General features: G+C 41.6%; 1 protein-coding gene across 6 annotated transcripts in view; it reads left to right on the top strand.

The window, feature by feature from the left end:
* OCA2 (OCA2 melanosomal transmembrane protein) overlaps positions 1 to 26,655 on the top strand; it is a 535,577-nt gene that overhangs the window by 61,147 nt on the left and 447,775 nt on the right. For 5 of the 6 annotated variants that reach the window (XM_053582042.1, XM_053582040.1, XM_053582036.1 and 2 more), the window contains 3 exons: positions 6,346 to 6,444; positions 16,671 to 16,835; positions 25,920 to 25,977. In XM_053582042.1, the coding sequence (XP_053438017.1) occupies positions 6,346 to 6,444; positions 16,671 to 16,835; positions 25,920 to 25,977 (322 nt within the window). The remainder of the gene's footprint in view (positions 1 to 6,345; positions 6,445 to 16,670; positions 16,836 to 25,919; positions 25,978 to 26,655) is intronic. The other variant, XM_053582039.1, reaches the window with a different exon arrangement.

The following is a 26,655-nucleotide window of genomic DNA, read 5'->3' as shown; positions in this document are numbered from 1 at the left end:
ATAAATATTTCTCAGTAAAGGCCTCCTCAGGCTTTGGGGTATATGATTACACCTTTTGGGTATAAAATTATACCGTTGGGGTATATGATTATACCTTCAGACTAGTAACATCCATTCAAGTTCAACAAATTCTATGTTAGCTGTCTTTATAAATCCTCTTGGAGCATTTATAAGTCTCTAGACATTCTTTTAAATATATAAATTTGCACCTCTGTAACAAAACTGAGTCTTTAAACAAAGGTTAACATCAGCCCCAACATATTTTCAGTTAAGGTACACTTCCAAGATTAGTGGAGTGTAAATGAATAAGATTCTGTCATATTTGCAAATGAAAAAAGTGAAAAGATTATTTATAGGAATACATTCTTTTAATTTCTTTCTACTTTAGTGCACAGGGCATCTAGCTTTAGCATTTCATTCAGTATTCTTGTCAAGACCCACTTTTCTCTCCCGATCCCTTAAATTTTAGGAGGCTCTTTAAAAATAGGAGTTTCTTTACTTTCTGAACTAGAAATGATAAATATGAATAATTAATATTCATCCTGTACTTCAGGGTTTCAGTAGTCCTCTGTGCCATCATTTCTTATACTCCCATTTTCTATCTAATCATCTCTCTAACATTTCTTCATTGTGAAAATTTCCCTTGTGTTCAAGTTGATATATTCATTCTTCCTTTAAAAATAGCATATAATATTTGGTTCAATATAATATGTGTAACGTATGAATAAATTATGAAGCTTAGGTTTTGCAAATCCCAGTGTGTTCAGCAGCCAACTGGCTCCTTTTCTACCCTTGTCCCTTTGCTTCCCAACATGGAGACTGCTCTCTGCGATTCCTCTGTGTGTGTTTGTACACATCCACATGCACCCCTCTCTCTTCTATATATCCATCCATTCATCTGTTATTTATCCATCATATCTATCTATCTATCTATCTAAAAGCATATCAATAAATCCTAAACAATAGATTGTTTAGAGTTGGTTGGTTTTAAGCTTAAGCCTAATAAAAAATTGTATCATGCATATATTCTTCTGTTAATTCCTGTCTTCACTCTACATTGTGTTTCTAAGATTTCTTCACCTTGTTTTGTTTAGCTGTGGTTCATTAATTTCCACTATTGTGCAAAATTCCATTGTGTGAATATGTCATTGTGTGTTGATTCTGTATCCTTTGCCTTTTATTAGTTGCAATTGCTTTTTAAAAAATGGAATCTGTAGAGTTTTTAACATATAGGATCATATCATCTACAAATAGAGATAATTTTACTTCTTCCTTTCCAGTTTGGGTTGCCTTTTATGTGTATTTCTTTTTCTTGCCTACTTCTTCTGGCTAGCACTTCCAATTCTATCTTAAATAGAAGTGGAAACAATAGTCATCCTCTTCTTCCTGATCTTGGGAGAAGAACTTTCAGTCTCTCACCAGTGAGTGTGATGTTAGCTGTGTCAAGATAGAGACAGCACTCTGCGCGCCTTGTTACTGGCTCCGCATCACCCTGCCAAGTAGAGGTGACCTCAGTCATGGCTGTGTCCTTGATGTCCACATGGCACATGGCTTGGGAAAGATTGAGAGCAAACCTCTTCCTCTACCTCTGATACCCAAAGCACACCTCCCAGACTCTCATTTGTGCTAACCATTGTTTTGTTGCTGGTCTTTAAAAATGTAAATTCTCATGGAAGTGTTAATGTATGAGGTACATTATTTTCAACATCCCCTTTTCTCTCCATGTGATAACATGAGCATTGTGGGACTGTCAATTGTTTGGATCTAGAAAGAACTAGAGGATCTGGAGATGAGGAAATTGTTGAAGATGGGGACAGAGGAGGCAAAGGTGTGGGCATCAACGTGCATCTACCCCATGTCTGGCATGATTCTGTGTTGCTGATGATCATGGCAGCAAGACCTGGCTCAGGTCCACCAATCCTGACTCTTTAAAACTTACTGCTTGAGAATTTAAAACATGGTAAACACCCAGGACTGGTGAGAACAGAGACTTATTCCCGTCCATAACTACAAGGCACAGTCATGGCGACAGGCTTTCCTCCAGCAAGGAACTTCCAGGGATCCATCCTCAGGGGAATCAGAGGCATGTACAAAGATGTATCTACTTGTGCTCTCTGGGTATTTCTTTCTTAGTAAAAACTCAGAAATCTCTTAAATTTTTGTCAACAGACGGACGGTCAAGCTTAATGTGGTGATTTGTGTATGGAATATAGTGGCTGATGTTAAAACCACCTGGTAGAAGGATATTTAATCACATGAGGGATGCTAATGAGATGGCTGAGTTGGACAATTAAGGGACAAGGCAATTTATATGTGAACATGTGTCTGTACACACAGATATTTGAACCGGACTTAAAAAATTCTCACTTATATAGGAAATGAAGACTGAAAGAAAACTCTAAGTGTGCTGACATTGAATTATAGATGTTCAATTGTTTTATTTTTTATTTTCTGTAATTTCCAAGTTATTCAAATTACGAATTGCCTACTTATAAATTTATAGACATCTATGTTTAAAAATATGTCTACAGACTTTATTGGGACAAGGGGGAAATGAGATAATGGTGAATTGGTGAAATTAGACAGTTCCCAGGTTTAGAGTAGAAGTCAGGAAAATGTCAGTGGGATTTAATTTTTCAGAAGAGAAAAGGTCAGGAATAATATAGATCTCACACATATTTTCTACCTTAATTAAGTCGGAAGGAAAAAAGCCAGGCTTTTGGTTCTGTGGACTGCCACTTTTATTTCTAGCTTCAGGAATATGTGCTTTCTGAGGGATCCTGAATCTTTCCTATGAGTGGCCTGTGAGTTCTCTGGGATATAGGCCAATGATCCTGTCAAGTGATAGGGCCCAGAGGCCTCTTCTATGCTTCTGTCTCCATAGACAAGAAAGGATTTGGAACAGTGGAAAATAGTATCTGGATGGTGTTGAATGAAGTTCAAACTGGAAAGGCCTGTAGTCTCTTTGGGAAGTTTCCTGGTGAAACTCATTTATTTTTGGCTTTTTAGAAATGTAGCTATATAAGAAAGTTGAGAGGTGATTTCCTATATGCTTAACTACAGCTTTGAAATAGTCAGCCAGATGTGGCCACCACAGAGCAGATAAAAAGGACTTCTGACTTTTCCTCATTTGTGATTTTCCTTCTCAATTTTCCTTCCAGATGTGTAATGTGGTGCTGTGGGGGCTGCTCTGAGAGCCTCCCGGCCATCCTTCCCAGGAAGCAGTAGTGCCTTGACTCTTTTGAACACTGTCTGCTCTTTTTACTGCAATGATTCTAAGGACATGATTGGTTTAATGATACAGAAATCTTCTGTTTGAGTAAAAATCCAAACTCATGCAAATAAGCTGTGATTACTGGGGTTCAAGCCATTCATAATTAAGAATTTATAAATAACCTGTATTGCACTGAATACCTCTTCAAGATGAAAACACCATGGCAGCCACTTATAAGGTGCTCATAATCTAATCAACAAATGGACTTAGAGCCAAATTCTGTGCTTCCGTTTACACCTTGTTTAATGCAACAAAACCAAGGGTTTTTGTTTTTTAAATCTACATTAGAGGGCTGAGAAAATGGAAGCTCAAGGTGGCTAAATGATGTGAGGGAGGTCACTGCAACAGTCCAGTGTCCCAGTAATACTGTGCAACTGGAAATGGAAAAAGACCCAAATTCTGTAAAATAATTTGAAGAGGTTTATTCTGAGCCACGTATGTGTGACCATAGCCTGGGAAACCATGCCCAAGAAGTCTTGAGCAAGTGGTCCCAGGTGGTCAGGTTACAGTTTGGTTTTATAGTATACATTTTGGAGAGACGGGAATTGTGAGCAAAAGCGTAAGTCAATACATGGAAAGGCTACATTGGTTTTCCCCAAAAGGCAGGACATCTCAAAGCAGGGAGTTTATAGGTTATAAGTGGGCTCGAAGGTACTTTGATTTGGGATTGGTTAAAGAAATGAAGCTTTGTCTAAAGGCTGGGAATATTTTAAGATAAAGAAGTCTGTTAATCAGAGGCAAGTTGCAGTATTCCAACATGTAACTCAAATGATCTGTAAAGCACATTGACGGCCTGCAGATGATTTAATCTTTGTTTTGCATGGCTTTAGTTCCTGTTAATAATTTAGTATCTTACTGTCACAAAATAGTCTGTTTTGTTAGTTCTATTTATTTATTTATTATTTACTTACTTATTTATTTGAGAGAAGGGGTTCATGGCCAGGAACTTGGTTTTAAGGTTTTCCTGAGATCCTTTTGGCCAAGAGGGGTTCTGTCCACTGGGCTGTGGAGAGGGGCTTATAATTTTATTTCAGTTCACATAACAGATGACTCCACTCCATGGAGCAAGAGAAAACATTTGGATATTTTTGGACTCATTGAGACATTTATCTAGATGTACCTGAGGATTTACAGTTCTGGATTTAGTTATGAGAGATGGGCAGTGGGGGAGAATCTCAACTAATTGGTTAAGCCAGTTTGAGAAGCTAGAAGCACTTTAATTGTTAAATTCCTTGGGCAGAATTCATCTTCCATTTTTTACCTTCATCTGCCAAAGTCAAGGCACCTACTCTATACCACTGTCTCCTGCCATGCTCTCCTCCACTGGCTGTTAATTTCTCTGAGGAGAGTCCTTGGTCATCAGTATTCTCCACAAGAAGTGACCCAGGGCTGCCCAGAGTGGTGCCTCGTGGACAATCACTGGCTCAGATAGACTCCTTTTCTGTCTTCCCTGAGATATGATGGGTATTGTTAGACACAGTATAGGGGTCCAGGTTTTACTCATTCACAAGACCCAAGTCTTATTGTTTATCCCACAGGTGTAAAAGGAAGATAAAAATCTCAGGGCCAAACCTCACTTGCCCCAATTCCTTATGCAAAAGGGAAGCTAAAGGCCTCAGATACCTGGGAAGAACTAACCCCACAGATCATTCATTAAGGAAATTCCTTGCTAACCTCCCACAAGCAAGACCACACAAGTTGTAACTTTAGGTCCAACTAAAGTCTGTTACAAGTTCCTTCACAGGTGCAGAACAGAGACAGGACAGGATCAAACATTCTTCCACCTACCCAGGGACATCTACATAACTGATGCTTCCTTTACTGCCTTCTTCTCTTCTAACATTTGTTTTGTCTGTGTAAAATGGAGATTTTCCTGGGTTTCACAAGAATGTAAATATTTTGTCTCACTACCCCTATACCCTGACTTTTTTTTTTTGCAGTTTTTGCCCAGGGCTGGGTTTGAACCCACTACGTTTGGCATATGGGGCCAGCGCCCTACCCCTTTGAGCCACAGGCGCCGCCCTTTTTTTTTTTTTTTTTAAATCCATATGGCTTTAAATGCTGAAACTTCCAAATTCTCCTTTGGAAAAACACAAGCCACAGCCAAAGCATGCCCTCAACTTTGGCTTAATAAACCTCCATTGATTGAGATTTTTGCCTCAGTCACTTATTTTGGGTTGATACTGGTGAATGCTTGAATGAGAAGCAAGTGGAAATATTTTTCTTAAAATTCATTCCTTGTGTGCATCTGCATCAGATTTGCTGTTATTTTACCAGGTGAGTGATTCATGGCATCACAGCCTCTCAACATGGCCTCTTTTAAGGACAGCAATGTACCAGTGTATAAAATGACATATTCCCAATGGTGAGGAATAAAAATTATTTCTGCAATTTCTCATGAGAAACTGGATGCTTTTAAACATTATGTGTGCTTTGATGAGGGCAATCATGTATGGTGGGGGAACTTGCTGTGCGAGTGTGATTATTGCCCTTTAACAAAGCTCCTATTTTGTGTCCTATGTTTATGGTGGCCCTTCCTTCAGCAGACAGGCCAGTGTAGCAGGATGTCCAGTGTGCATCTTCACTTTGCTGCATTGTAGCTGCTGTCCTCTGGATAGCCCCCTCCTTGCCATTCTGATTATCATTTCATTTAGACCCCTTGTCCCTTATTTCTGCAGCATAGTCTTCCATTAGAATGTTTTACATGTAAATATCTTCTGATCTTAGGAGGTAGAATTTTCTGCATATAAAGGGGCTTATCATACTCTGAATGCTTTTTAGCTCTGTGGGGAATAGCAAAGATGGTCTGAATCTCCTATTAATACTAAAGTGAGCCTAACAGTGTCATCCCACATTGTGAGTTTCTGCTTTGCATTTTCAGTCCAGTTGGGGAGAATTATTTCTCTCTTAAAACTCTAGCTTTTTACAGTTCACATAGAACTTTGGTCAAAATTTCCAAGTAAAATTTATCACTGACTCTCAGACACGATCTTGAATTAGTGCCCAACTGCTGGGAACACATTTGTCAAGTTTTATGTTGGTGATTCCATTTCTTCCTCTGTCTTTTACAGGTCTCACTCTCCTATGCCCCAGATCTTCAGCTCCAGGTCTAAAGACCCCTGCTTTACAGAAAACACTCCTTTGCTAAGGAATTCCTCACAGGAGAAAGGGTGAGGTTTTTTCCCCCCTTCTTATGAAACTAAGAAATTTCTGAGCATTGTCCTGGGCACTTATGCTAGGGAATTTATTCCTGAGAATGAATTTTTGCCAGACATCTGCTGGATCCTTGACAATTCATTGTGGTAGATTGTCCATTATTCTAGTGGTTATACATGTATTCTGTGACTTATGAATTTCCAAACAGCCTTGAGCATAACCTTGTAATGATTACATAGCACAGTGGGCTTAGCCAGGCATGCCTGCAGCTCTGGAAGGCTGTCTCACCTGGCCAAAGTTAAGGCTGGTACTGTCTGGAGATAGTTTTGGTTGTCACATTGTGGGCTGGGTGCTGCTGCCATCTAAGAGTGGAAGCCAGGGATGCTGCTAAAGATTCTGCAATGCACGGGAGCTCCCATGGCAAAGAATTATCCAGCCAAATGTCAATGTTGATGCAGGTGAGAAACCCTTTATGTATGCTTCACAAGAAAACCCCATTTCCTATGAAGTGGAAGGTCCTTTTGGGCACAAATCCGAGTGGTTTTGGAATTGCTTGAGCAGGGATGAACTGGAAGATAATTTATGGATGCTTCTTTCTCAGGATGAAGCTGTGACCTAGGCCTTTAGCCTCCTGTCCTCTTCTTTCTGCAAATGTCCAGAAGCCAGAGCCACCTGCTTGGTATCTCCCCACTCCCTGAACATCACACACATTGTTACCAGACCTCAAAGGGGTCTAGTCTTGGTTCAGTTGTTTACTACAGAACAAAGACCATTACTGAGACAAGTATTGCCAGAGAAGAAATGGTTTTTATTGTAACTGATGCCAGCTGAGACACTGGAGATAGTTCTCAAATCTGCCTCCCCAACCAAATAAGGACAAAGACTTTTATAGTATGTTGTGGAGTGTAGGTCAAGTTGTGAGGCTTGAAGTCAGGTGGTGCGCAGGTGTCTGACTCAAGAGTCAGCTGTTGGTAATGGATGGTGAGTCGTCAGAAGTCCTGTGGAGAAGTTAGTTAAGCAAGAGTATGACATTCTGCTTGTTAGGCTTGACTGGTCTGAATGTCTGGGGTATTGGGGAAAGAACAAAATATAACCTAGGGATGGGGCCATCTTACAAGGTCAGTTATAACACAGGACATCATCACAGGGCCTCCTCCAGTGACCCTGTGTACTGCATTGACAGGTGACTGCTGTGTCTCTCCTTGCCTAAGGTATTGCTCACCCCCCTCTTTCCAGCCCTGTCTGCAGCTAAGGATAAGGGGGCTTCACATTTTAGCAGTACTTGCATGGCATGTGTGTTTCTGGCTTCACACTCCAAACACTCAGGTTCTCAGGATTTGGAGTGAGAATCTGGATTTATCACTACAGTGCAGGGATGATCTGCCTGGCTCCCTCCAGGAGATTCCTGATGTCTAGTTGTATCTCCTTGTGAAAGATCCCATCAAGCCCTTTAACTAGAGGAACCTCCTTCTCTCTACAGCTCTCAGGGCACTCTAAGGTCACTTCCTTTGAGACCCTTAGTACCTCTCCACCTCCCACCAGAGTAAATTCTGCTTCTCCTACCAGTGGTTCTCAACCTGTGGGTTGCGACCCCTAAGGCCATTGGAAAACACATCCTGCGTATCAGATATTTACATTATGATTCATAACAGCAAAATTACAGTTATGAAGTAGCAACGAACATAATTTTATGGTTGGGGGTCACCACAACATGAGGAACTGTATTAAAGGGTTGTGGCATTAGGAAGGTTGAGAACCACTGTATGCTCTCAAACACCACATTTACACGGACTTCTGAACTTACCCTTATCCATGGTTATGTATGTAGCCTGTGCTCTCTCCATCCTGTGTCCCTATGCCCAGAATGCCCCTGCTACCAGCCCCTCTGAGATTGGATAGGTCAGGGATACAAGCTGAAGCATTTCCACCCTGCTTAAAGCTGCTTTAGAGGAGGATAACTTAATTCCCCTCCACCTCTGCTAATTAATCTCTATGAAAACAAACACTTGGCATATCTACTTCCTTAATGCTTTTAATTATTTGGTAAACTTTTAAGGACTGAGACATTTTAGAACTTGCAATTCACTGCAAATTGCAGCAACATGTAAGTGTTTGTCCTGGGAATGTGCAGCTGGGCCTCCTGTCACAGAACCACTTCACAAAACCTTTGATCACAAAATGCTTTTCTTTCCTTTTCTTTTTTTCCATGAAGCTAACTAAGGTATTGGTGGTGAGAGGATCTTCTTGATGCTTTTATCAGCTTAATTCTGTTGCAGTTTTAATTTGCTCTAAATGGCTTATTGGAGAACATCCATTGATTTATATAATTTCAGAAGAGAAGTGTCCTTTCTAGGGTGTTGAGGGCAGGAATGTGTGGTACAGGGGTCAAAACATGTTCTGTCTTGGCAGTGACCAACTGGTAGTCACCCTTCACATGTTATTATTAAAGTTTAAATGAATGATAATTAAAAATTTAGTTCTTCGGTTGCACTAGCCACACTTTAAGTGGCCAGTAGCACATGTGGCTACCATACTGGATGGGGCAGAGGACACTTCCATGACCACAGAGTTCTGTTGCACAGCACTGTTCTAGAAAGCAATGGCATTAACTTGCAGTCCTCTTTCTACTTTAAAGAACTTAAAACAGCTTTCTTTAGTTCCAATTTTGCTATTTTTGTGGGGTTTCCAGCATTTAGGAGAAAAAGGATGATATTACTGAAATACCTGAGCATTTTCAGTCACAAAACTGATAGAAAATATTGGCTACTTTCAAAGGCATTTCAAAAGTCATTTTATTATATACTGGTTTTACACAGCATAATCTGCATTTCTGGGCTTCTCCTTTAGAGTAATTTTCTTGTGAACCAGTTACAAAGCAGGGATAAGTGTTCAGGAGAATCTCAATATCACATTGAGTTAGCTAGGTTTGATCCTTCTCCTTTTGAGTCACTGGGATTATACGCACATACCACCATGCCTAGCTAGATTTAAAAAAATTTTGTACAGACAGGGTCTAGCTATGCTGCTCAGGCTGCTCTCAAACACCCGGACTCAAGTGATGCATCTCAGCCTTCCAGAGTGCTGGGATCACAGGTGTGAGCACTGTGCCCAGCTTACATCACTTGTTTCTAACAAGTAACAGAGATCACAGTTGTTTTTAATGCCAATCTTGTGATACCGTGAGTATTTCATACAATACGTGAACATTTTAGCTTTTGGCACAACCTTTCTAGTCAAGTGCAGATGTACTGAGGGAAGTGCTCAGAAGCCCAGTAATTCAACTGAAAGTAAACAGCTATGTCCACATGTAATTTTGATATTATGATTCTCCTTGATTCATCCTTCCAGAGGTAGGCCCCATTCTCGGGTTTACTGAAGTTAGATACTGAAGCTCATGCTCTGGAGGATGCTCCGTGAAGCCCGGTAGCCCCCCTCCGCTGCAGCCTCATGACAGGACACCCACACACCCCGGCCCTTGCAGCCCCGTTATAGAAAAACACCCACACACCATCCCCCTGCAGCCCCGTTACAGAAGGACACCTGTACACCGCTACCCTGCAGCCCCGTTACAGAGAGACACCCACACACCCCCTCCTCTTCCAGTCCCATTACAAAAGTCACCCACACACCCTCTCCCCTGCCGCCGGTTATAGAAAGACACCCGCACACCGCCCTCCCTGCCGCCCTGTTACAGAAAGACGCCTGCCGGTACCCTGGAGGAAAGCTGGCATCGCTTACTCCTTTGAGAAGTGTTAACAGGTCTCAGCAATGGCTGACAATGCTCTTAGCATGTTTTATTTTTTTTTCCTTTTTTTTTTTTTACTGTTAAATCATAGCTGTGTACATTAGTGCAATCGCCTGTACCCATTCTAAGATGCACCATAGATGTGGCCCCACCCATTACCCTCCTTCCACCAAAACCTCCGCCTTCCCTTCCCCTTCCTTGGCCCTTTCCCCATAGTCTTGTGCTATAGTTGGGTTATAGTTTTCATGTAAAAGCTATAATTTAGCTTCATAGTAGGGCTGAGTACATTGGATACTTTTTCTTCCATTCCTGAGATACTTTGCTAAGAAGAATATGTTCCAGCTCCATCCATGTAAACATGAAAGAGGTAAAGTCTCCATCTTTCTTTAAGGCTGCATAGTATTTCATGGTATACACGTACCACAATTTGCTAGTCCATTTGTGGGTCGATGGGCACTTGGGCTTCTTCCATGACTTAGCAATTATGAATTGGGCTGCAATAAGCATTCTGGTACAGATGTCTTTGTTATATTGTGACTTTTGGTCTTCTGGGTATAAACCTAGTAAAGGAATTATAGGATTGAATGGCAGGTCTATTTTTAGGTCTCTAAGTATTCTCCACACATCCTTCCAGAAGGAACGTATTAGTGGGCATTCCCACCAGCAGTGTAGAAGTGTGCCCTTTCCTCCACATCGACGCCAACATTTCTGGTTTTGGGATTTTGTTATGTGGGCTACTCTTACTGGGGTTAGGTGATATCTCAGAGTAGTTTTGATTTGCATTTCTCTGATGATTAAGGATGATGAGCGTTTTTTCATGTGTTTGTAGATCTTGCGTTGGTCTTCTTTAGAGAAGTTTCTCTTCAAGTCCCTTGCCTACCCTGAGATTGGGTCACGTGTTCTTTTCTTGCTAATACGTTTGAGTTCTCTGTGGATTCTGGTTATTAGACCTTTATCGGAGGTATAACCTGCAAATATTTTCTCCCATTCTAAGGGCTGTCTGCTTGCTTTACTCACTATGTTCTTGGCTGTGCAGAAGCTTTTTAGTTTGATCAGGTCCCAGTAGTGTATTTTTGATACTGCTTCAATTGCCTGGGGAGTCCTCCTCATAAAATATTCACCCAGGCCGATTCCTTTAAGAGTTTTCCCTGCACTTTCTTCAAGTATTTTTATAGTTTCATGTCTTAAGTTTAAATCTTTAATCCAGTGAGAGTCTATCTTAGTTAATGGTGAAAGGTTGGGTTCAGTTTCAATCTTCTACAGGTTGCCAGCCAGTTTACCCAGCACCATTTGTTAAATAGGGAATCTTTTCCCCACTGAATGTTTTTAATTGGCTTGTCAAAGATCAAATAACAGTAAGTAGCTGTATCCATCTCTTGGTTCTCTATTCTGTTCCAGACATCTACTTCTCTGCTTTTGTGCCAGTACCATGCTGTTTTGATCACTATGGATTTATAGTACAGTCTCAGGTTTGGTAGCGTGATTCCTCCTGCATTGTTTTTATTGCTCAGTAATGTTTTGGCTATTTGAGGTTTTTTCTGATTCCATATAAAACGAAGTATTATTTTTTCAAGATCTTTAAAGTATGACAATGGAGCTTTAATAGGAATTGCTTTAAAGTTATATATTGCTTTGGGCAGTATGGACATTTTAACAATGTTGATTCTTTCCAGCCATGAGCATGGTATGTTTTTCCATCTGTTAACATCTTCGGCTATTTCTTTTCTTAGAGTTTCATAGTTCTCTTTGTAGAGATCTTTCACGTCCTTTGTTAGGTATACTCCCAAATATTTCATCTTCTTTGGCACTACTGTGAAAGGAATAGAGTCCTTGACTGTTTGTTCGGCCTGGTTATTGTTGGTTACAGATTTATGGGTGTTGATTTTGTAGCCTGAGACATTGCTATATTCCTTGATCACTTCTAAAAGTTTTGTAGTAGAATCCCTAGTGTTTTCCAGATATACGATCGTATCATCTGCGAAGAGTGAAAGTTTGATCTCTTCTGACCCTATGTGGATACCCTTGATCGCCTTTTCCTCCCTAATTGCAATGGCTAAAACTTCCATTACAATGTTAAAGAGCAATGGAGACAATGGGCAACCTTGCCTGGTTCCTTATCTAAGTGGAAATGATTTCAATTTAACTCCATTCAATACAATATTGGCTGTGGGTTTGCTGTAGATGGCCTCTATTAGTTTAAGAAATGTCCCTTCTATACCAATTTTCTTAAGTGCTCTGATCATGAAGGGATGCTGGATATTATCAAAAGCTTTTTCTGTATCAATTGAAAGAATCATATGGTCTTTATCTTTAAGTTGGTTTATGTGTTGAATTACATTTATAGATTTACATATATTGAACCAGCCTTGAGACTCTGGGATAAATCCGACTTCGTCATGGTATATAATTTTTTTGATGTGTTGCTGGATTCTGTTTGTTAGGATCTTATTGAGTATTTTTGCATCTATATTCATTAGTGATATTGGTCTATAATTTTCTTTTCTTGTTGGGTCTTTCCCTGGTTTGGGGATCAAGGTGATGTTTGCTTCGTAGAATGTGTTGGGTAATATTCCTTCTTTTTCTGTATTTTGGAAGAGGTTTAGTAGTATAGGTACTAGTTCTTCTTTAAATGTTTGGTAGAATTCTGACATAAAGCCATCTGGTCCTGGGCTTTTCTTTTTAGGGAGATTTTGTATAGTTGATGCTATTTCAGGACTTGATATGAGCCTGTTCAACATTTCCACTTTGATCTGGCTAAGTCTTGGTAGGTGGCATGCTTCCAGGTATTGGTCGATTTCTTTCAGATTTTCATATTTGTGAGAGTAGAGTTTCTTGTAGTATTCGTTAAGGAATTTTTGAATTTCTGAGGGGTCTGTTGTTATTTCATCATTACCATTTCTGATTGATGCAATTAGAGATTTTACTCTTTTTTTCCTGGTTAGGTTGGCCAAAGGTTTATCTATTTTATTGATCTTTTCAAAAAACCAGCTTTTGGATTTATTGATCTGTTGTATAGTTCTTTTGTTTTCAATTTCATTTAATTCTGCTCTGATTTTGGTTATTTCTTTTCTTCTGCTGCGTTTGGGGTTGAAGTGTTCTTCTTTCTCCAGTTGCTTGAGATGTTCCATTAAGTTATTGACTTCCTCTCTTTCCATTTTCTTGAGGAAGGCTTGCAGTGCTATAAATTTCCCTCTTAGGACTGTCTTTGCAGTATCCCAGAGGTTCAGTAATTCATGTCTTGATTGTTGTTTTGTTCCAAAAATATGGTGTTTTCCTTCTAAACTTGTCTATAACCCATGTATCCTTCAGCATAAGGTTGTTTAGCTTCCATGTTTTTGTATGGGTATGCAGGTTCCTGTTGTTATTTAGTTGAACTTTTATTCCATGATGGTCTGAGAAGATGCAAGGAATAATTTCTATTTTTTTTAAATTTTCTGAGGTTAGATTTGTGGCCTAGGATGTGGTCGATTTTGGAGTATGTTCCGTGGGCTGATGAGAAGAATGTGTATTCAGTTTTGGGGAGATGAAATGTTCTGTAGATGTCTGTTAAGTCCAGATGTTGAATTGTTGAGTTTAAATCTAAAATTTCTTTGCTGAGCTTCTTTTTGGAGGATCTATCCAGGACTGCTAAAGGGGGGTTAAAATCTCCAACTACTATGGAAGTGGAGGAAATCGAGTTGCTCGTGTCTGTTAGAGTTTCTCTTATAAATTGAGGTGCATTGTGGTTGGATGCATAAATATTAATAATTGAGATCTCATCATACTGAGTATTACCTTTAACAAATATGAAGTGTTCACCTTATCCTTATTTTGGTTGGTTTAAAGCCTGTCGCGTCTGTGAACAGGATTGCAACGCCTGCTTTTTTCTGCTTTCCATTTGCCTGGAATATAGATGACCATCCCTTCACCTTGAGTCTATATCTGTCTTTTAATGTAAGATGTGATTCTTGGATATCTGGCAGCAGCAGATATCTGGCTTGAGTTTTTGTATCCAGTCCGCCAACCTATGCCTCTTTAGAGGACAATTTAAACCATTCACATTAATTGAGAGTATTGATAAGCCTTTCAAGAGACCGGTGGACATTTTTAATCCTTTTGCAACTGTGGAAGTTGGAATTTGGTCAAAAATTTTTTGGGTGGGCTTACTTTTGTGGTGGAGAATTATATTGGCCTTTATGGAGGATAGGTCTAAGAATGTCCTGGAGAGCTGGTTTAGTTGTGGCAAATTTCTTCAACATGTGAATCTTGTTGAAGTATTCAATTTCTCCATCATAAATGAAGCTCAGTTTAGCTGGGTACAGGATCCTGTACCAGTTATTTTGTTTTAGGAGATTAAAAGTCGATGACCATCCTCGTCTAGCTTGAAAGGTTTCAGCAGAGAGATCTGCAGTTATTCTGTTATTCTTCCCCTTGTAGGTAATGGTTTTCTTTCGTCTGGCAGCTTTCAGAATTTTCTCCTTCATATTAACTTTAGTGAAATTGATTATGATGTGTCTGGGGGATGTCTTATTTGGTTGAGTTGTGCTGGAGTTCTGAAACTGTCTGCTATCTGAATTTCAGAATCTCTTGGCATGTCTGGAAAGTTCTCCTTCATAATCTCATGGAGAAGAGACTCTGTGCCTTGTGAAGCCACTTCATCACTTTCGGGGATCCCTATTAGACGAATATTGGTTTTCTTCAAATTATCCGAGAGCTCTGTGAGAGAGTGGTCTGTTTTTGCTCTCCATTTCTCTTCTTCTTTGAGGGTTTGGGAGCGTTCGAAAGCTTTGTCTTCAATGTCAGAAATCCTTTCTTCAGCTTGCTCCATTCTGTTACTGAGGGATTCTACTGTGTTTCTCAGATCTTTGAGGGATGCAACATCTTGCCTCAATGTGTCGAAATCTTTGGTCATTTGGTCTTTGAATCTGTTGAATTCTTGAGATAACTTTTGGAATTCTAATTCAATCTTATTTGCTATCCAGATCCTGAATTCAATTTCTGACATCTCAGCTATTTGTTTGTGCATGGGGTCTTGTGCTGTTTCTGCCCCATTGATCCTTGGGAGAATTGATCTACTCTGATTATTCATATTGCCAGAGTTTTTCTGTTGATTTTGCTTCATGATTGTTTTTCACCGTTGCCTCTGGCTGTCCTCAGAGTTGGGGAGGTGTCTCTCCAAGATTAGACCCCAGCGGGATCACTGGATCTTTGTAGGGAGTGACCCTGTGTAGTTCCTCTGGGGCTGCTCTAGGTAGGGAGTTCTGGTTGTGGAAGCAGCTCTGGTTTGTGACACACCCAGATCTAGCAATAGGGCTGGGGGTGGTGCGCATGGTTCTGGGAGTGCCAGGCGCCCAGTGACTTTGGCACAGAAAGCCCAAGGCTCCAGCAGTCTCTGGCCAGGAGAAGAGCTCTGTGCAGAGGCAGGGAGGGCTCCAAAGGGCACACAGCTACCAGAGTCCCTGTCCAGATGAACGGGCTAGTGTGGAAGCTGGGAGGACGCAGGGTTGCACGGATCCCGCAGTTCCTGGTCAGGGAATGTGGAGGCCCGGTCGGTGCGTGTCACCGGTCAGGGGTTGCTGCACAGCTCTTATGGAGGTCTGGGCGGCGCCAAGCCCAGGAGTTTGAGGTTGCTATGAGCTGTGACGTCACGGCACTCTACCCATGGCAACAGCCCAAGGTTTCAGTGTGCCAAAACTGTCTCACTCTGCCCCTAAGGATTAAGGCTGTAAGGCAGCTCAGTCCCTGCCTTTAGGCTGCTCAGTTAGTAGGTTACTTTGACCCGCCCAATCCTTGCTCTGAGACCCTGAGGGCGGAGCTTGCCGGGGCAGTTCTTTCACAATGGCTTCCTGCGCCCAGCTCAGTGGCTCAGTCTGGGGCCCCAGACAATGCCCAAAGTTCTCCACACTCCTGCTCAAGCTCTGCCCAAGGCAGTTCAACTGAGTGCCAAGTCCAGGAACACCAAAACAGTTCACAGGTAAGGCCTTTCTGGTTTGCAGTCACACTGGTGCTTGTACTTATGGTTGCCGGTGTGATTAGGTCGACTGAACACATGCAACCACTTGCCAGTTTTCCACTGTTTTCGTCCTCCTCTTGGTGTCCAGAAGTCCTTTGCTGGCTCCCTGTATCCTCAAAGGAATGATTATAGGTAGATCCCACCGGCCAGAGATGCCTGGAGTCTTGTCTCCCCAGGCTGGCTGTTCCCAGTTGCAGGGAAGCTGTTACTCGGCCGCCATCTTTAATCTCCATCCTCTTAGCACGTTTTAAAAGAAAGCAAATACCTAGTGGGAACTTGCCAGAAACAGCCTTATTGGGAGGCCCAAACCCAGAAAAGGCTGATGTTTCTTGATAGGCTCGCAGTTTATTTTGAAGCCTCGAGAGACCCCAGAAGGGTTCCTAGAGTCAAGTGTTCTGGGATGTCTCAGATGTGAAGAAGCAGACGCACATGCCAGATGAGTGGCACTCTTGCTTTGCAGGCGTTACTGTTCCAGGAAAGATAACCACACCCTTGCTCTGCAGGTCGCTGTGCGTGCTCAGCTGCCAGCCAGAGCCTGTCTCTGCCGAGGAATCCTGGGACAGCAGCTTGGGGGAGTGGGAGCGCAGGTGGCCACCCAGCGGGGGCCTGGCGGAGAAGGCCGAGCTTCTGGACAGCGGCCACGGCCACAGGCGGCTTCTGAGGCTGAGGTAGGTACACAAGACCCACACCTCCTCCCCGCAGAGAGGAGAAGGCGGGAGGTGGCAGTTCACATTCGCTCAGGCTGCAATTGTCCTTCAATGAGGAGGTGGCCATGGTGGCAGCCCTGCAACTGTGGGGCGGAACCGTGGGGCTGAGGAGACCAACTGCAGACACAGTGGCTTGCGGCTGTATTCCTCTCCCTCCAGCTGTGTGGTTGGGTTCATTCATGGCCAGTAGGTTTGCAAATAGCATCCGTTGGACTGAGAAGTCCCCTCTGATGCTATCTTTGTGGTTACTGATAAGCTGAGTCCTTCGCGTCACGCAGATGAAGGGACGCAGCGCCCTTCCCCGTGGGACCCGGAAACCCATGGTTGCGCATGCGTTGGGAAGGTGGGGTGGGGGAGGTGCGGAGGGTGCGCATGCGTGGGAGAGCTGAGGGCGCTTTGCTGGGCTGGGCAGGAGTGCTCTGATTTTACTGACTTTGTGCGCTGTTCTTTCTTAGTTGTACGGACTTGTTTGAAGGAATTTTTTTTTTTTTTTTTTTTTAGATAGCAATTACTTTTTCTTTCTTTCTTTTTTTTTTTTTTTATTGTTGGGGATTCATTGAGGGTACAATAAGCCAGATTACACTGATTGCAATTGTTAGGTAAAGTCCCTCTTGCAATCATGTCTTGCCCCCATAAAGTGTGACACACACTAAGGCCCCACCCCCCTCCCTCCATCCCTCTTTCTGCTCCCCCCCCATAACCTTAATTGTCATTAATTGTCCTCATATCAAAATTGAGTACATAGGATTCATCCTTTTCCATTCTTGTGATGCTTTACTAAGAATAATGTCTTCCACTTCCATCCAGGTTAATACGAAGGATGTAAAGTGTCCATTTTTTTTAATGGCTGCATAGTATTCCATGGTATACATATACCACAGCTTGTTAATCCATTCCGGGGTTGGTGGGCATTTAGGCTGTTTCCACATTTTGGCGATTGTAAATTGAGCTGCAATAAGCAGTCTAGTACAAGTGTCCTTATGATAAAAGGATTTTTTTCCTTCTGGGTAGATGCCCAGTAATGGGATTGCAGGATCAAATGGGAGGTCTAGCTTGAGTGCTTTGAGGTTTCTCCATACTTCCTTCCAGAAGGGTTGTACTAGTTTGCAGTCCCACCAGCAGTGTAAAAGTGTTCCCTTCTCTCCACATCCACGCCAGCATCTGCAGTTTTGAGATTTTGTGATGTGGGCCATTCTCACTGGGGTTAGATGATATCTCAGGGTTGTATTGATTTGCATTTCTCTAATATATAGAGATGGTGAACATTTTTTCATGTGTTTGTTAGCCATTCGTCTGTCATCTTTAGAGAAAGTTCTATTCATGTCTCTTGCCCATTGATATGTGGGATTGTTGGCTTTTTTCATGTGGATTAATTTGAGTTCTCTATAGATCCTAGTTATCAAGCTTTTGTCTGATTGAAAATATGCAAATATCCTTTCCCATTGTGTAAGTTGTCTCTTTGCTTTGGTTATTGTCTCCTTAGCTGTACAGAAGCTTTTCAGTTTAATGAAGTCGCATTTGTTTATTTTTGTTGTTGTTGCAATTGCCATGGCAGTCTTCTTCATGAATTCTTTCCCCAGGCCAATATCTTCCAGTGTTTTTCCTATGCTTTCTTGGAGGATTTTTATTGTTTCATGCCTTAAATTTAAGTCCTTTATCCATCTTGAATCAATTTTTGTGAGTGGGGAAAGGTGTGGGTCCAGTTTCAGTCTTTTAGATGTAGACATCCAATTCTCCCAACACCATTTATTGAATAGGGAGTCTTTCCCCCAAGGTATGTTCTTGTTTGGTTTATCGAAGATTAGGTGGTTGTAAGATGTTGTTTCATTTCTTGGTTTTCAATTCAATTCCAAGTGTCTATGTCTCTGTTTTTGTGCCAGTACCATGCTGTCTTGAGCACTATGGCTTTGTAGTATAGACTAAAATCTGCTATGCTGATGCCCCCAGCTTTATTTTTGTTACAAAGAACTGCCTTAGCTATACGGGTTTTTTTCAGGTTCCATACAAAACGCAGAATCATTTTTTCCAAATCTTGAAAGTACGATGTTGGTATTTTGATAGGAATGGCATTGAATAGGTAGATTGCTTTGGGAAGTATAGACATTTTAACAATGTTGATTCTTCCCGTCCATGAGCATGGTATGTTCTTCCATTTGTTAATATCCTCTGCTATTTCCTTTCTGAGGATTTCATAGTTTTCTTTATAGAGGTCCTTCACCTCCTTCATTAGGTATATTCCTAGGTATTTCATTTTCTTTTAGACTATGGTAAAGGGAGTTGTGTCCTTAATTAGCTTCTCATCTTGACTGTTATTGGTGTATACAAAGGCTACTGACTTGTGGACATTGATTTTATATCATGAAAGATTACTGTATTTTTTGATGACTTCTAGGAGTCTTGTGGTTGAGTCTTTGGGGTTCTCTAAGTATAAGATCATATCGTCAGCAAAGAGGGAGAGTTTGACCTCCTCTGCACCCATTTGGATTCCCTTTATTTCCTTGTCTTGCCTAATTGTATTGGCTAGAACTTCCAGCACTACGTTGAATAGTAAAGGTGACAGAGGACAACCTTGTCTGGTTCCAGTTCTAAGAGGAAAAGCTTTCAGTTTTACTCCATTCAGTAAAATATTGGCTGTGGGTTTGTCATAGATAGCTTCAATCAGTTTTAGAAATGTGCCACCTATGCCTATACTCTTCAGTGTTCTAATTAGAAAAGGATGCTGGATTTTATCAAATGCTTTTTCTGCATCTATTGAGAGGATCATGTGATCTTTATTTTTGCCCTGTTAATATGGTGGATAACTTTTATGGACTTGCGTATGTTAAACCAGCCTTGCATCCCTGGGATGAAGCCTACTTGATCATGATGAATGACTTTTTTGATGATAAGCTGTAATCTATTGGCTAGGATTTTGTTGAGAATTTTTCCATCTATATTCATGAGTGAGATTGGTCTGAAATTCTCCTTTTTGTTTGGGTCTTTTCCTGGTTTTGGTATCAGGGTGATGTTTGCTTCATAGAATGTGTTGGGGAAGATTCCTTCTTCCTCAATTTTTTAGAATAATTTTTGCAGTACAGGAATAAGCTCTTCCTTGAAGGTTTGATAGAATTCTGGAGTGAAGCCATCTGGACCAGGGCATTTTTTGGTTGGAAGATTTTTTATTGTTTCTTTGATCTCAGTGCTTGAAATTGGTCTGTTCAGGAGCTCTATTTCTTCCTGGCTGAGTCTAGGGAGAGGGTGTGATTCCAAATATTGATCCATTTCCTTCACATTGTCAAATTTCTGGGCGTAGAGTTTCTGGTAGTATTCAGAGATGATCTCTTGTATCTCTATGGGATCAGTTGTTATTTCCCCTTTATCATTTCTGATTGAGGTTACTAGAGATTTTACTTTTCTATTCCTCGTTAGTCTGGCCAATGGTTTATCTATTTTATTTATTTTTTCAAAAAACCAACTCCTTGTTTCATTAATTTTCTGAATGATTCTTTTGTTTTCAATTTCATTGATCTCTGATTTGATTTTGGATATTTCTTCTACTGAGTTTAGGCTTAGATTGTTCTTCTTTTCCAATTCCATAAGATCTCTTGTGAGATTGTTGATGTGCTCTCTTTCTGTTTTTCGAATGTAGGCATCTAAAGCGATGAATTTTCCTGTCAAAACTGCTTTTGCAGTGTCCCACAGGTTTTGGTAGCTTGTGTCTTCATTGTTGTTATGCTCAAGGAAGTTAATGATTTCCTGTTTTATTTCTTCCTGCACCCATCTGTTATTCAACAGAAGATTGTTTAATTTCCATGCCTTTGGGTGGGGTCAAGCATTTTTGTTAGAGTTGAGTTCCACCTTTAGTGCCTTATGGTCTGAGAAGATAGAAGGTAAAATTTCAATTCTTTTGATTCTGTTGATATTTGTTTTGTGTCCCAGGATGTGATCAATTTTGGAGAATGTTCCATGGGGTGATGAGAAGAATGTATATTCTTTTTTTTTTTTTTATTGTTGGGGATTCATTGAGGGTACAATAACCCAGTTACACTGATTACAATTGTTAGGTAAAGTCCCTCTTGAAATCTTGTCTTGTCTTTTTTTTTTTTATTTTTGGGGATTCATTGAGGGTACAATAAGCCAGGTTACACTGATAGAATGTATATTCTTTATCTTTGGGGTGGAGTGTTCTATATGCATCTATCAAGCACAGTTGTTCTGGGGTCTCATTTAAATCTCTTATACCTTTGTTTAATTTCTGTTCAGAGTATCTCTCCAAGTCTGTAAGAGGAGTGTTAAATTCCCCTGTTATTATGGTATTATCAGATATCATATTGCTCAGACTGAGTAAGGTCTGTTTCAAGAATCTCTGGGAGCATTTAAATTGGGTGCATAAATATTTAGAATTGAAACGTCTTCTTATTGTATTTTTCCCTTGACAAATATAAAGTGACCATCTTTGTCTTTTTTGACTTTAGTTGCTTTAAATCCACATGTATCTGAAAATAAGATTGCAACTCCTCTTTTCTTCTGAATTCCATTTGCCTGAAAAATTGTCTTCTAACCCTTGACTCGGCGCTTTAATTTGTCTTTTGAAGCCAGGTGTGTTTCTTGCAGACAGCAAATGGATGGCTTGTGTTTTTTCATCCAGTCAGCCAATCTATATCTCTTCAGTGGGAAATTCAAGCCATTAACATTTATTGAGATAATTGATAAGTGTGGTAGTATTCTATTTGTCTTATTTTGTGAGAGTCCATTGCTTAGTTTTATCTTTTGCATCAGTGTGGAGGTTTGGTTCTGTCCTTTAATTTCTGAGTTCTTACTTTGCTGCTGATCCATTGTGGTGGTCAGTGTGCAGAACAGGTTGAAGTATTTCCTGTAGAGCTGGTCTTGTTGTGGTGAATTTCCTCAATGTTTATATATCCATAAATGAGTTGATTTCTCTGTCAATTTTTAAGCTTAGCTTAGCAGGGTGCAGAATTCTGGGCTGGAATTTGTTCTGTTTAAGTAGATTAAAGGTAGATGACCATTGTCTTCTTGCTTGGAAAGTTTCATTAGAGAAGTCTGTGGTCACTCTGATGGATTTGCCCCTGTAGGTCAACTGGCGCTTACTCCTGGCAGCTTGCAGAATCTTTTCTTTTGTCTTGACTTTGGACAGGTTCATCACAATGTGTCTTGGAGAAGCTCGGTTAGAGTTGAGGCGACCTCGGGTCGGATATCCCTCTGAAAGCAGTGTGTCAGAATCTTTGGTGATGTTTGGGAAATTTTCTTTTATAATGTTCTCTAGTATGGCTTCCATTCCTCTGGGGCATTCTTCTTCCCCTTCTGGAATTCCTATAACTCGTATGTTGGAACGCTTCATAAAGTCCCATAATTCTGACAGTGAACGTTCTGCTTTCTCTCTCTTCTTTTCTGCCTCTTTTACTATCTGAGTTATCTCAAGAACTTTGTCTTCTACCTCTGAAGTTCTTTCTTCTGCATGGTCTAACCGGTTGCTGATACTTTCCATTGCATCTTTCCCCAATTGACTGCTTCAGTTCCTTCAGCTCTGCTATATCCTTTTTATATTCTTCATATCGTTCATCTCTTGTTTGATTCTGTTTTTGGATTTCCTTTTGGTTATTTTCCACTTTATTAGCAGTTTCCTTCATTGTTTCCATCATTTCTTTCATTGTTTTCAACATGTGTATTCTAAATTCCCTTTTTGTCATTCCTAACATTTCTTTATAGGTGGAATATTCTGCAGTAGCTACCTCATGGTCCCTTGGCGGGGTTGTTCTGGACTGGTTCTTCATGTTGCCTGGAGTTTTCTGCTGATTCTTCCTCATAAGTGATTTCTTTTATCTGTTTCCTTGCCCTAATTTTCCTTTCACTTCCTCTTGCTCTTTAAGTTCTCGTACCTGTGGACTAAGGGTTACAGGACCAGAAGGGTGATAAGGTTGAAGAGCAAAAAAGGGATGAAAGAAAGGAGGACCGAGTGATAAGAAAAACGAAGAAAAATAGAGAAAGGAGAGGGGGTGTGTAAAAGGAATACTGACAAAAAGAAGAGAGGCACAGAAAGAGGGAGACAGAGCAATATAGGTTTACAGTAGTGTACTTTGACACAGCCTTAAAAAAACCCCACCTTCTGGGTTGCCCAGTTGGGTGGTTCCTTTGAGGTCAGCAGCTCTTTGCTAACCTGATCAGACACAGTACCCCACCTCCACCAAGTAGAGAGGAAAGACAAAAATGCTATAAGTCAAACCAAAACAAGCAAACAGAAAACTTTATGGGATAAAATTGCGTGGAAAACCAAATAATAGCGGTAGAAACACTAGCAAAAATGAAGTTCTAATTATTGAAAAAGGCAGCAATGGGAAATCATAATTAAACTAGAATAATTGAGAAAGAAAAAGGATCTGTATGGAAAAGGTTGAACTTAAAAAACAAAACAACATCACCAACATCAAAATAAACAAAAAAACAACCAAACCAAAAAAAAAAAAAAAAAAAAACACAACCAAAAACAAAGCAGTATGTATATGTTATTGAATATTGTCTGGGCAACACATGGTCCTCTGGGGTATGGGATGTTAATCACAGTTCTGATACGACTGGAGGCTGCTGATTTCTCAAAACCCAGGAGGTAGACACCCTAAATCTCTCCTCAGCCCACTTAAAAGGCACTTTGAACTTGTTCACTTGCTGAGCAGAAGCTTTCCCAGGAAAGTGCTTGTCGCTGGAATCACTGCTGAAGTGGCTATCCACTTACCCAGTGTGCCAAAACTGGTCTCACTCTGCCCCTGAGGGTTAGGGCTGCAAGGCGGCTCAGACCCCGCCCTTAGGCTACTTGGTCGCTGGGTTACCAGCTCCCACCCAATTCTAGCTCCGTGACCCTGAGGGCGGAGCTTGCCGTGGCAGATCGCTCACAATGGCTCCCTGTGACCCACAGCCAAACACTATTAGCTCCGTCTGGCTCAGTGGCTCAAACTGGGGCCCTAGACAATGGCCAAAGTTCTCCGCACTCCCGCTCAGGCTCTCCCCAAGGCAGTTCATCTGAGTGCCAAGTCCAAAGACACCAAAACAGTTCCCAGGTAAGGCCTTTCTGGTTTGCAGTCTCGCTGCTACTAAGCTTACAGTTGCGGGCGGGTTTAGACGGATTGAACACACACGACCACTTGCTGGTTTTCCACTGTTTTAGTCCTCCTCTTGGGGTCCAGAAGTCTCTTGCTGACTCCCTGTATCCTCGCAGGGGTGATGATAGGCAGATCCCACCAGCCAGAGATGCCTTGAGTCCTATCTCCCCAGACTCACGGTGCCCAGATGCAAGGAAGCTGTTACTCGGCTGCCATCTTGCTCCACCTCCGAAATTTTTTTTTTTTTTTTTGAGAGCAATGTGCTTGAAAGCAGCACTTCCAGGAACAGAGCAAGTGCTGGGAGCCAGGACCAGTGGGTCTCCAATCTGGACCACCCTGAGGCAGCAGGGGACCTGGGAGAGCCTGGCGCAGATGTGCACCATCTCTGGCGCGTCCCTCACCCAGGAGCTCCCATGGGCTCACACTAAGGAGATGTGTGCAGAAGCTCTAGGTGTGGCGGTATCATGTCACTGCGTTTGGAGCCAGTCTTTTCCGAAGATACTTGAAGGCTGGATTGCAAGTGTACTTGTCTGCGTGCCGCAGCTGTTCCAACCTATTCCCCAAAGGGCCTGTGGTGTGCTGAGACTATCGCCCAGTTGTGCTGTTGGTCTTACCAACAGTTTCCGGGAAGTGGGTGTAGAGTGCTTCAAGGAGGGTAAGGGTTGTGCTCGTGTCAGAGCTTGTGAGCCAGAGATCAGAGAGTTGACCCCAGTGGTCCCCACAGCCGCTTGACCACGGCTCTGTCTCCACCCACTCTGACTTCCAACCATCTATAGCTTATTCACAATGACTGGTCTCAGCCCCCTAGTATGTGCAACAAATAATTTGGCTGATGAATCTTCTGTGAACCTATGTGAATGCGGACCTGAGGCCACAGGTCACCAGGATGGTGGACCCTGACACTATTAACATCTTTCCTCAGGGGACACTGTGTCCTTAACTGTCCCACAACACAGAAAAATAAAATCAAGTACATTTCTGACTTTACAGTCATGGTTTTATCTTGATTCATGGAATATTTTCTTTGAGCTTACCACTGAACTAAAGGCCTTTAGTACCATTGCTTGTGGCATGTCCAGAAAGTACTTGAATGGTGAAGAAACTTGTAAAATAATTCTTTTATTTTAGATTGCCAGTTCTGCTGCAGATGTCAGTTATATATAAAGAAATTTGTATTTAGAATAGCTCAATTAATGCTTCATGCTTTAAAAAGAAATGCCATTTTGATTCCTATTTAAGTAGGAGTTGTTAAATCATAATTTGAAAGCATGAAATGATTATTCATCAAATTCATTACATCTAAGAGAATGCAAAACAAGATTTTACCATTTTCAAAGGATCAGAAAGAAGGCTTTCAAAGACAGATGGAATTTTACTAAGTGAGGAGAGTATTAAATAGATGTCCCAACACAAGAGTTTCTTGCTTTATTGTACAGACATTTATCAAACACAGGCTAGGTACCAGCACCCTTCTGTGTGTGAGGACAGAGTAAAGTGCAGCTACTTTTTAAATTATTTCTGGGATTTTTTTTTTTGTATTTGATGATCAAATCTATATTCCCACCTTCCAGAAAAATTAGGAGAAAATAACCGATAAATATGAATTGGAGAGCCAAGATAAGGTATTAAATTCACTTTTTTCCTTAGGAAACTGGAGCTTTTAAAAGCAAGTGCCCCATATCTTGAATTCTAGTTTTCCTAGCAAGAAGTTGTGTCTAAATGTGGTTAATTTTGTTCCTCTCTGTAACCTCCACCAAACTCCTTTGGATGGGGCAGTATGTTTACTTGTCAATGGTGTTCTCTTTCATGTCATGTTATGGAAAGAATTGAAAACATGTGCGTTGAGATGGTATCTATGCAAGGCTTCAGAAAGGTGTCTGAGGCTGGCAAGCTCAAGCATGTGCAAATGGGACTGCTGCCCCTTGTGGCTAAAGACTGACTTTTTCTCTTGCAGGCGGTATGTGCGGTGGCTGAAAGTCTCTGGCCTGTTTATCTTTGTGGTTCTGTGCTCTGTGAGTACTGGGTTGGTGGAAACCCTGGGGGCTTTGGTGGCCAGGTATAGCATGTGGGTGCCTTGGGCTGGACAGCAGAGACATTGAGTGTGGGGCTTACTGTTTGGACCTCCTTTGCCTTTTTCTATGACTTTTCTTTGGAAGAGATGCTGAGGTGGGTAGGTGGTGGGAGGAGGGGGGTGGAGGTCACCTGGCCTCTTTGGCGGTGCTCCCATCCACACAGGAGAAGCCTAGGCGACCTGGTGTTGCTCTGCAGAAGGCAAGTTAGCTTGCCCTGGTCTGTCTTCCCACCTCAGTGGCTTACCAAATGCCCTTTTCAACCACGTACAGTAACATTTTTCCTTGGTGTTGGGACATATCCAGTGACTATGGGTGACCCCACAACTGTCTCAGTGCCCCTTCGAGACGGTGTTCTGGGCCTCCACCCAACTGGGCCACCCTGTGGGGAGGGAGTGAAGCTCTCCTGTTTGCCCCACTGTGGAGGCGGCTCTGATTTTATTTGTCCCCCATCCTTTCAAATACGTTAACATTCACAGTAGACTCATCCTGGGCCACATCAATGTCAGACGTACTTGTGAGGAAGAGGGTGTGGAAAAGAGGGGAAGGAGGGGCCATCCTAGTAACCCCAGGCAGCTGGTACGCTGTTCTTCATTGAGGACACTGTTGGGTATGGGACTG

Source organism: Nycticebus coucang, chromosome 2 (genome assembly GCF_027406575.1).
Source record: "Nycticebus coucang isolate mNycCou1 chromosome 2, mNycCou1.pri, whole genome shotgun sequence".
Taxonomy (NCBI): domain Eukaryota; kingdom Metazoa; phylum Chordata; class Mammalia; order Primates; family Lorisidae; genus Nycticebus; species Nycticebus coucang.
This window is presented reverse-complemented; position numbering and strand designations above follow the sequence as displayed.